At 51.6% G+C, this 11,454-nt stretch overlaps 2 protein-coding genes and 1 pseudogene across 2 annotated transcripts in view; 2 read left to right on the top strand and 1 right to left on the bottom strand.

Annotated features, from left to right (window-relative positions):
- The window catches only part of Cep97 (centrosomal protein 97kDa), a 30,916-nt gene extending 24,465 nt beyond the window's left edge, over positions 1-6,451 (top strand). Inside the window, 6 exon segments of the mRNA XM_029112669.1 lie at positions 4,447-4,700; positions 4,858-4,988; positions 4,991-5,237; positions 5,399-5,578; positions 5,669-5,894; positions 6,042-6,451. Coding sequence (XP_028968502.1) covers positions 4,447-4,700; positions 4,858-4,988; positions 4,991-5,237; positions 5,399-5,578; positions 5,669-5,894; positions 6,042-6,089 — 1,086 coding nt within the window. The 3' untranslated portion in view covers positions 6,090-6,451.
- LOC100900040 (choline/ethanolaminephosphotransferase 1 pseudogene) lies at positions 450-2,947 on the top strand (annotated as a pseudogene).
- Positions 6,452-10,418: 3,967 nt separating the features above from the next.
- The window catches only part of LOC100904058 (ATP-dependent RNA helicase cgh-1), a 2,557-nt gene continuing 1,521 nt past the window's right edge, over positions 10,419-11,454 (bottom strand). The window contains 1 exon segment of the mRNA XM_029112651.1: positions 10,419-11,454. This exon segment is cut by the window's right edge and continues 44 nt beyond it. Within this exon segment, the coding sequence (XP_028968484.1) occupies positions 11,005-11,454 (450 nt within the window). The 3' untranslated portion in view covers positions 10,419-11,004.

The following is an 11,454-nucleotide window of genomic DNA, read 5'->3' as shown; positions in this document are numbered from 1 at the left end:
CATGCATCAGGTGGCAGCTCCCGCCAGGGAATGCGAAGTAGCCGCTAACGGCGCGGTGGCGGCTGCTGTCTTCAGCAGCTGCCACGACGGCTTCTGGGGGCGCTGGTATCGTCGTCGTCGGTCGTCGTTTCAATCGTCCGAGCCTTGTTTACTACTACCACTACCAAGATGGGAGAGAAGGTTGCGCTGGTGCCACTTCCACCGTCGCTACCGCTGCTGCTGCCTCTATTGCCGAATCCACGGCACACACATACGACGAGAGCTGCTGCAGAGAAAAAGAAGCAGCAGGGAGGGTAGTGAGTTTGGAATGTTGAGTTGACCCAACAGATTGAGGAGAACCGACAGTTCTACAACGACAGCGGGGTCTGCTTCAACGTCGCTTGCCGATATTGCCTGCGTGGCTCACCGAAACGGACTCGTTCCAATTGTCTCATCGGAGGTAGTGAGGAAGCGGTGACCGCTATTTGACTCGTTGTCAGAGACGACATTCGAAGCGGACGAGAAGCGAGGGGAGCGACAGCGTCCACCACGACGTCCGTAGGGACGGCATCAAGAGCAGCGAAAGTGTCGGCCAAAACGAGTACCACAACGAGCGGCGTCGAACTACGGTAACAATGATACGTCCTCCGCTCGAACCGCTGAATGTCGAGCAGCTGAAACGCTTACAACAACATCAGTACCGTGCTACGGGCAAATCATTCCTGGATCCGTATATGCAACCTTTCTGGGAATGGGTGGTCCTTCAGTTGCCCGAATGGTTGGCCCCGAACCTCATGACAATTCTTGGACTGATCGTCAACGTGGTCACGTGTCTGCTATTAGTGATACTGGCTCCCGATGCGCGTACGGACGTTCATCCCGTATTCTTCATCGCGTGCGCCGTCGGACTCTTCTTCTATCAGACTCTCGATGCCTGTGATGGAAAGCAAGCGCGACGCACCAACTCGAGTTCACCGCTGGGAGAGTTGTTCGATCACGGATGTGATGCCATATCTACGATTTTCGTTGCACTCGGCGTTTGTGTAGCCACGAAGCTGGGCCTGTCGCCCAATATCATGCTGTTCCAGTGTCTTTTGGCGATGTACTTATTCTACTGCGCACATTGGCAGACTTTCGTGACGGGCACCCTACGATTCGGGAGGTTCGACGTCACCGAAGCCCAGTTTTCCGTGATGCTGGTCCACCTCATTACCGCGATATTCGGCCAAGATGTTTGGAGCGCTAACGTCCTGTTTTTCGAAGCTCGCTATATCCCTTTTCTGAGCTGTGTTGCCGGCGCCCTCACAGCGATGATTTCCTATTTACGAGTTTCCTTGTCATCGCAGACCCCGCACGTGTGCGAAGGTTCGACTCTGTGTCCCCTGACGCCCTCGCTGCTCACGGTCGTGCCGGCTTTGGTTATGTCTTACAAATCGCCAGCTCTCATGTTGGAATACCCGTGCCTGTTCATGTTGACCTTCGGTCTGGTCGCGGTGAAAATGACTTTCCGTCTAATTGTGTCCCATATGACGCATTCAGAGCTGCAGGCGTGGGACTCGACACTACTCACACCGCTCGTTATCTTCTTCAATCAGTATCTAGACTTCCCCGTAGCGGAGCGTCTTCTGCTTTGGGTCGGTCTCGTCTACACCGCCACGGACCTCCTCCTCTACGCGAACGCTCTATGCAGCCAGATTTGTGATCACCTCAAAATCGAATTATTTCGAATCGCCCCCATGGTGGCGGACAAGAAGAACTCCGCGGAGGACCTCACTGGGAAGCCTCTGCTGAAAAGCGCAGCGACGACCAGTCCTTCACCGGGTGAAGCTCCCCCAAGATATCAAGACGTGATCGTTGATAACAGCTAACAGCGGTAGAATCGGAGATGGAGCCAGGTACTCGATTGTATCCGCGTTCTTCTTTTGTAAATTTCTTAGTTGTCAAACTTTGATAGCACGCGCGATGTGACCATCTAGCTGTATGTATTCAGATATATATATATATATTTTACACGATCTACGAATCGATCAGAATCACATTGCCTTCCGCTTGTGTAGTGTTAAGATGCCCCATGTTCCTGTTCGTCTTCCTCCACCGGAAAATCCGAAAAATCCAGAGCTACCGTATTGCCAAACATCACCTGCGTCACCCCATGGATATTTGTCTGAATCCAGTGCCGCCTCACGTCATTCTTCGTATACTTCGTTTGAACCCGCGAAATTCCGAGGGGTTGGTAGCTCGTTGCATTTCTCAAGCCAAGATGTTGACCGAGTGAGCAATCTATTGATGCACTCCGTCAGGTTCCTCGGTAGTGCCCCGGATACCGAAGTTTCGCCGCTGGCGCGTGGTATCAGGGGATCTACCTAGTCAGAAAAGAATGTAGATCGGACGGGACTGAACGAGGAGACGACAAGCGATTCCGGAATTAGCGTTCTCCGTCATGGCTTGATGACAAGGGCAGATGCGGAGCCCTAATATGCTTTTTGTGGAAATCCTTACGGAGATCTCCGTCCGGCAGTAGTGAGCGAGCGAGCTCACGACAGCGATTATAACCCGACTGTTGTATTTACAAACGTCTACCGTCTACTGGTGATTGACTATTCTGAATATATCGCGAAGCCGTCGTTGAGGACGCCCGGGGCGCTGTTGGCGGACCGCTGTTGAGCAGGTCCGAGAGCGGCGCTCGGTCTGTCATAGCTAACTTTCGTCCTGTCTCCCTCATTTGATGGAAGGTGAACAGTGACCGATTGAAGTTGTGAATGATCCACGATACCGGAGAGAGGGTACCGGAGTATTGGCGGTTTTGTATTTACTGCGCGCACCTCTGCTCTCGATCGGATTCTTTCGAATTGCCATTGATAGAGCTGAAGTAGTTCTTCGAAGCCTGGAAACCTCCGAAGGGAGCACGTGTTCCTAGGTATATACAGATGAAAACGGGAGAATGTTCTCAAGATTAAATAAAGAAAAGTTATAACATCATCGCGGAATGCTTCTCTGAGGAGGGCCTCGAGGTACAGGATTCGGTCGAGGATTCTGCTGCAAGTCGGAAGCTCTCATCACGGGTCGTTTTATTTTGCTCATCCAGTGTTTCTCCTCAAATCCGTAGCTCCTTCCGAGCTGCAAATGTTCCAACCATCGGGGACATCGTGAATTTATCAAATGAGCGATCCGTGAAGAATAGACAGTAGAGGACCAGCCGTTTGATGACTTTTCGCCAAACGAACGTCGGCGAAGTACAGTTATGCGTCGATAGGAAGGAAAGTATGCGCCGTGATGACGATCCAGATCTTCTGGGCGATTTCCCTCGGTCGGCGACGCTCCTCATGCGCGCCGTGGCTCAAGTTATTCTCCGGGAGAGAGAGACTTCGCCGACGGGGTGTTTCAAGTTTCCTTAGCAACGGCACAGCCGCGTGCTAGTTCCACGAGCCAAAGGATTCGGAACGACAAGATTCCTGACGATCACACCGGCGATGCTGCTCATTCCATGACAGATGTGTTCTATTCGGATAATTGAAGCTTCTGTGCTCCCGGATTCTACGGCTGCTGTTACAGTGAGCGGCACTTGCAGGATGGACTGTGGCTGGCCGCTCGTTTGACCGGCAATCTCGACCGTAGTTAGAGGAAATCACAGAAGGAACATGTGATCGCGGATCTCGTTTCGATCTCGCCATCTCGCGTCAGGGTCGAACAGCGTGCTTCCACAGCCTGACGCATTCGTCGATTGACAATCATCGACGATGGCCCGCTATGGGATACTTCTGCGTTGCCGCTGACCGCCTGCACTCCAGCGGGGCACACCCATGGCGAACAAGAAAGTTGTCGCCCTCAAGCAGGAGATGCTCGCCTACTGGCCCAGTCGTTGCGATGTCTTCAAGGTACCCCACACCGGCTCTCTGGCGATGTGTTCAAACGATTCGAAGCATCAGAAATCAAACAGCGATCCTGCACCCCGCGGGCTCGGCTCCGGCGAGCATCTAGATTCTGGATCTATGAAATCAAAGTGGTTGGGAATTTTCCGCCATCCGATTGGCGCGATTTCCCCTGACAGAAAACCGTCTCCTTCCCGCTGACGATCCCGGCTGCATTTTCAATACCGTGCTGCAACTGGAATGATTATTGGGCTTCTAAGCCGGAACATGAGATGAGGTGTCAGATGATACATAGATGTGATGGGGCGACGTACAGTGCTTTGAGCCGGAGCTGCCGGCCAGAGATTCTATATCTCCTCGCGGAGCATATCATTTATCATGGTTCCGTCTTTCAGTCGATTCTAAAGAATAGTCTGTGCGGAGGGTCTAGCTGTGCCCGCTCGGTCTCCCCCTCGTTCTTGCTTCCGGGAATCGCGGTCGATGCAAGTTCACGTCGCGAGGTTTTCAGACCCGCTGAAAGAATAGATGAACTCAAGGAGGGATGTTCGCGAGCTTGAAGCTCCATAGTGTGATTCAATTATTCATTTTCTCCCGACAGGAACCGGATGATGAACTCGAGGATCGCATTTCTCGGGTGTTGGCCATGCAACGTCAACACAAAGAGCAATTGTTACATGAAATGTCACCGCTGTCAACTAGAAGACCGCGCAGCGCGGTTGGCAGACTCGGCGGAGCCGAAAGAACCTCCGGAGGTAGACAATGGGGAGATAAAATGAGCCAGAGCCTTCTAGAAGAGAGCACAAATTCAGAATCTTTCGAGAAGAAAGACGTTTGCACCGAACTCTCCGCCAAGTAAGCTGACAAGGCTATCCTGCTGCCTATCTCACTTTGGTACATCGAGCCAGGGAATGACGTCATCCTCAGCTTGTAGCATTGAGGAGCATTCTCCTTTTTGCGAAAGAAAGGAGATCGGTGGAAATTCATTCTACAAAAATCCTTCGCTCCGCAGCAGAAGTTCAGCCGGCTCGAGTCACAGGTCTCGTCGAGACAACATCATGACGAGGTCGGTGCCTGATTTGCCGCCGACCCATCCTCCATCGAATCGCGTCATCACGACTCCGAGCAACCACGTCATGAGTTCGTCACAGATTGTTGCGTGAGTATACCTCGGTCCGTATCTGTGAGTGATTACATCGCCCGGCAAGCCGTCACCTGAAGTTCCTCCCCTTTCAGGAGAACGCAAACCAGCGACAACCGATCTGGATCGAGTCGTGTCTTTCGTTCATCGTCTTATTCCGTGCCCAGGAAAGTGACGAAAACGGCGACGGTACAGCCCCACAGAACCACTGCGCTCTATAGAAAAGAGAAGGATAAGGGAGAGATCGAAAGGTAAGGCGATACAGCGTGGAGAGCTTCCGAGGCCAGAAGATCGCGTCATCTCCCAATGGAGCAGACAACTTGAGCCGGAAGACCGAATGCGTTCGTGCTTTGGCCAGTCAGAGGGCAGTCGGTATCTTCATTGGAATGGAATGAAAGAATTCTTGCTCCAGGCTGAAGGCACGCCGGGAGTTTCTGCATAAGAGCGCCACCAGGATTCAGGCGGCATGGCGAGGTTACATAACTCGCAAAAGACAAGACAAAGATATACAACATCTGAGGATGCGACGAGTAGAAGAGCATCTCATGCATTTCGTGCGACGGATGGAACAGCTCGAAACGACTGTCCAAAGGTACACGAGGCGGTGCAGTCGATAGCAACTCAATTCGCAAAGCAAGATTCACCTTGTCGATTCTCAATCTTATCTATCACGGCCGAACAGACAAGAAGAGGAGCTCGCCGCCGAGAAGAGCGCCCGGATAGCAAATCAGGAAATGCTCGGCAGGATGCTCAATTCCATGGATAACATCGAACGGCACTTACAAACATTCTGCGCGCCCGGCACTTCCGAAGAAGCTCCAGACGTCCCGTCGACAAAGAATCAGTTTACCGCTGAGGAGGATGTAGGAATGCAGCGATCAGACACAATCGAAAGTTTGAGCACCAGGGTACGTTCCTCTCAACGTCGGAGGGTATGCTGGAGGGAAGGGGGGCGGGGTCGGTCGGTTCTTGATTGTGGGGAACTCGGAATGTCTAAGCTCGATGACGAGGAACGTACGGAACACGTTCTGAGCGTCTTTTTCGAATCATTCCAGCTCAGCCGCTTGGAGTCCGTCATAATGAACCTAAGCGCTAATTTCTGATTTCAATGCTTGGGGCGAGAGAATCCCATGACAGTGGAGACGAAGAAGCTAGAATCCTGCCAAGTCGTCCATTTCGTTGATATCGCACCAGCTTGAAGTCGATCTAGCGCATGCTCGAAGAATTGGTTGACCTGCACGGCGCATCCTCTTCCAAAACAGTCTCATGACGACGTGTCGGGCCCGAAACACCCCTAGCTCGCATTGACTCTTCAACATTCAGACGCGTTCTCATCGCATGGACTCCCCTCCGGAAAACGGATTGAAAGACTCGACGGTGGTCGACTACTATTCCGTCTATTGATGCTCGTGACTCATCAGCTAGAAAAGACAATATTTGAACTGATCGCATATAATACGACGTCGCTCGTGACTGTGTTCAAAAATATTCGTTCATCGTACATTATCCTGCCTTTGTGAACAATACACATCATTTCCGGGTGCCACTATTTCATCTTTCCTCTCGATGTATAATCCTTCATGTACTCATTCGAGGTCTCGGATTGGATCGCGGATGACGGGTGTTCATATTCGACTGAAAATTCTCGGGTTGATGTTTGTGAGATGGGAGTCTTACCCTGTCTATTGCAAGAAAACACAGTTCACGGTCAGACGAACATGAAAACAATAAAGAAACGACGAAGGAATCACTTCGGTCTCTATCAACATCGATATAATTGCCAAGGCTCAATCCACCGGCGAATCCGGGAGCTTCTCAGCTTCACTCAGTTTTTCTCCCGAATTCGATCGAGTCTATGTCTATGGGATGAGTCCACGCGCTAAGCTCATGAATGAATCAAGTCGCGGAGACGAAAGGTGCATCCGTGCATCCTATCGGGAGGGAAGGGGGGGTGGGGCAAACCATCTGAGGACCTGAGAATTACAGATTTCAGCTGAATATATGGTCCGATGGGTACGATTTCAGTGAAGCTGGAAGCGGAGTCATCTCGAGGAAGTTCTCCCCGGCACGGAGAAGCGCAGTTTTCGAATCGGAGGCGCCGCTCAGTCGAATTTCATGACCTGCCGCCGTGTCAGTACAAAATCAGGGCCCATCCAGCGATCCAAATCGTTCAGATCGAGGGCCTAGGAAAGTTCGATCGTACAGATAAAGTCCCTGCTTTTTCCAGAATAAGAGCAAGCATCCTATGTGAATGTAGAACGACGATGTAAGCACTCCGGAGGAGGAGAGTTCATATCTCCGAGCTCTACTGCGTATCCTCGTTGCCTCCCTCGAGAACACTTACGCCGTTTAACTCTGCTCGGAAGAAGAGAGCCCGAGCTCCGGCTTACAGCGTGTTCGTGTGTAAGATCTCTTTCGCTCCCTTCGAGGGCTGCGTTGCTTTTCCTGACGCAAACAGCTGAAAGTCGTGATGTGAGCCTAGTTCTGTCCAAGCTGAAGGTGAGAACGAAGTGGTGCGACATCGTGAGGACGTTTAGAGTGTGGCCGTATCGTTCCGAAGCGGCACGTGATCAGGCGGGCGGGCTCGGACCCCGGCGCACTCTCTCCGATCCGCACATCACGTTAGCTCGGTAGCGTTCCGCGTTACTGGATGGACCCGCAAATCAATGATTCCATAATAATCTGCTCATTGTCGCTCAAAGTGATTTCCGAGCTTTTCAGTACGTTCGTCGATGCTGCTCTCAGATGCGAATTCTTCCCAGTCAGGTCACGATGGACAAATCCTCGATGCTCCGGGGTCCTGTTCTGCTCGTTTCGAGGAAGGTAGAAGCTTCATCGTCGCAAGCGACAGCCAAAGACGGAGCCTCCGCCTTCGTTGCTCCGAAAACGAGAGCACAATTAGGCGAGCAGGTCTGTTCCGAACGCTTTAAGGAGACTCGTCTCCTATTGCCTCGATCGTCACTACTCAGTCAGGCAGTGAGGTTCCCGACGTCGTCACGTGTTTCATGTTTTATTCTCAGGGACCGCAGATTCAATTGGTGGCTATCACGAACGCTAGCCCCGCAATCACTTTGGTACAAACAGCGCCAAGCAGGTCCAGCAAGACTTACAGCGAGTTCCCGGTCGACAGAAATCGAGCAGTTTTCCCGGGTCTGTTCTTGGGAGCCACCTTCTCCAGCTACAATGAGCTCACGGTAGGCTTCCGAGATTCCGTCTTGGCCGCGTTCGATCGCAATGAACCGTGTGGAAACCGTCCTGTTTCTTGCAGGATCTGATGCAAAGATTTCAAAGAGCCAAAGGGGTACACCTGTACATACGATCGTCGAGAAAACTCTACCCGGCTGTTAACAACATGGGTGGCACGGTGCGGGAATATAACCTCGATCTCATGTTCGCGGATATTTATTACTCGTGTACGAAAGGAGGTCGGCGTTTCTGTCGGTCGTCTTCCTGTTCGGCAACTTCGTCCACCAATGACGGGGTCCGGAACTGTCCTTTCAACATAAAACTCCGCCTAACCAGAGACGGCCAGAGACTGTACATCCGGGACATATACCCTGCCCACAATCACTACTTGGATCGCGTAAGTGAATTTCGATTTAATGCTCCCGTTCCGGAACCCTGACCGCAGCCCTGGAGCTGCTCTGATTCGGTAGCCTCAAGTCGCTCATGGAGCCGAAATCTCACCGTGGATCCCTTACGTCGGCACGCTTCGATCTAATAGTGAGGTTCCGACGCGATCATGCTGTCGATGTTCGTGCGCCGTACCTCTCACTGGCGGGATCGAGTTGTGGGGTCGGCACGGCGAGCTGGACATAAGCGGAGGTCGGGCGAAGACACGGACCGGGGAAGAAAAGCACTCTTGCAAGCCAGAACTCACGTATTTTCTTTTTTACAGAATAGCCAACCGCGTATACCGCACCCCTCCATAACGGAGAGTAAATTACGTCCGCTAGAGAAGCCTCGAGTCCTTCTTCCGGCGAAGGCTGGTGATATCAACGCTATTCTGAATCAAGATCTCTCCGATGACGTGAAACGGCTCGTTCTACTGACGAAGACGTCTCGGAGGATCCTACCGATTAGGCTCATCGCGGGGAAGCCCGAAGAGGATTCGGAGCGTCAGACGGGTGCAGCGAATAGAAGCTACCCTGATGTGACAGTCAAGCGAGAAATCGAAGATTCAGATATGCTAGCGGAATCATCGATTCGACCTGCTGGCGGACAGGACGACCACGAGACAGGCATTGGGCTCGAACCCGAATGTATTCTGGGCACCGAGGAGAAGATCGTTCCTGATGTCGATGACGACGTCGTAGACGGGGAAGCTTCTTTTGCCTCTACGGCGTCGCAGTATGCAACAGACACGGAGCCTCGCATCAAGGAGGAAATCCTCGACGAATTTCCGATGGAGATGGAAGGCGACGGTGGTTCATCTCACGTTGATATCGACTTTCCTTGTGATGACTCGGCATTCCTCGTCAGTCGACAACAGATCCTAGAAATGGTGAAATTCTGTAGTCGGTGCGGGAGTCGGGTTGCCAATCGGTATTACTCGTACCGCATCGATTCGCTCGGGGTAGCTCTGATCTGCAGCGCAGGACATACGGTAGAAGTTTCGTTAGGACGGAACTCGTCTTCGAGATCTCCCCACAATGTCATTGTGGGCTCATGAGTTCAAGCCGGTACTGTGGGACTTCAATGAGCATCCTCGAAACTCTGCGAGAATCACTCTGTTCTTCCAAGTAATGAGAGTGAAGTATGTTGGAGTTATAAATTTTATCCGTTTTCTCTCCATCACCGGTTGCGGTGGGTGGAGCGAATTTAGTGCGCTTCTCTGTAAAACACGCGTCAGTGTCCTGCAACGTCTCCTCCCTGATTCCAGCAGCTCTAATTCAATAGTTTCTCATCCAGCCTGGAGTTCACGATGCTGAATAAAGCAAGGAATTTTCTGAATCGGCGGCTTTTCTTGAAATTTTCGATAATCCGTCCCGCATCGAAGGGAAATTCTCCATCGGGGACGCTGAATTCTCGACAGGCTCGAACGCGGAAGCAACAAGTATGTGTTCTCGAGGGAAGCGAACGAATCTTTTCAATTGCTTCGACGACTTGTTTACAAAGATGCTCCGTCGGAAATTTCTGTCGAAATCTCAAGCAACGATTTTACCGAACACCATCCGACGGATCCAAATGAGATTATTATCTTGTCCGTCTCGGGGTCGGCCGCAGGAGGAAATCGCTTCCTTCCCAGTAGCCCGCGGAGGAACATCAAGAGCAATAATTCAGCCTATTCGCTGATTTTTAAACGGAAATTCTTCCAAGATATGACTCTGGAGAGGGTAAGGTCTTCCCATGGAGAACGACAAGGCTCACGGAACTCCCGAACCTTCGGAATCTCGAGTCGGACGCATGTTATGCAATGGATTCAAAGTCAACTATTATCAGAGGTAAGCAGTTTATTCTCTTAAGCCTTGGTTATCGGCGTACCCTCTGGATTGTTCGGAAAAAACTAAGTTTTGCGCTTGTTAAGGTAAACATAGTCGCGGGATTTCGTAGAAATGAAGACAGTGAGCCATGGGCATTAGTTAGTAACGGGCGTCCGGGATCGCATCGATCATCATCCTGATGTAGCGATGATGATGACGACGAGAACGATGTCCAGGTGAATCAAGAGAAATCCTCCGTCAGAAACAAACAACGCATCTTCGACGAGGCACACCGGTAGCGATTCTTCGACGGGACAGGACCAGTTTCGCTCCAGAGCTGCGCTAACCGAATACCAAGCGCACAGACTTAGGTTTTGATTGGTGATTTAATGCTGCTGACAGTCCTTTCTTGCTCAAAAACAGCGATTCTGATCAGAGGGAACGTCAGAAGCAGCTGTGACAAACAAAATTTGCACAACCACTGGTTCGGGTGTTGGGCTCCTTGGCTACAATAAAGTGGTTTTGTTGAGGTTTGAGTTTTTCGACATCGTAAGAATAATTGAAGTTGAGAAAATAAAGTTTCCGGTTGTTTAAGTTATTCCTCTTTTTTCTCCTTGTCTTCGCTCTGCTTCTCGTCGATCTGCGCGTCGGCGACGTACAGGCTCGGATCGATGCTCTTCGGAATCGGGAGGATCTGGGTGTTGAGTTCACGTTCGACGACGGCCATGTTGTGTCGGTCGTCTTCAGTGATGAGATTGATGGCGAGACCTCGGTGTCCGTAGCGGCCGGAACGGCCAATCCTGTGCAAGTAGGACTCGGAACGGCTGGGGAAGTCGAAGTTTATGACAACGTTGACTCCCTGGACATCGATCCCTCTGGTGACAAGGTCCGTGCCGACGAGATTTCGGCAATTCCCTTGACGGAAATCATGGAACACTCGGTTGCGGTGTTGCTGTTGCATTTTCGAGTGGATGTAGTAGCACGAGTAGCCGAGATCGGTGATCTTCTTGGCCAGGAGCTCGACTCGTTGAGTGGAGTTGCAGAA

This window comes from Galendromus occidentalis, unplaced genomic scaffold (assembly GCF_000255335.2).
Source record: "Galendromus occidentalis unplaced genomic scaffold, Mocc_1.1 scf7180000077524, whole genome shotgun sequence".
NCBI classification, from domain to species: domain Eukaryota; kingdom Metazoa; phylum Arthropoda; class Arachnida; order Mesostigmata; family Phytoseiidae; genus Galendromus; species Galendromus occidentalis.
The sequence above is the reverse complement of the archived record's forward strand: the minus strand, read 5'-3'. Positions and strand labels throughout refer to the sequence as shown.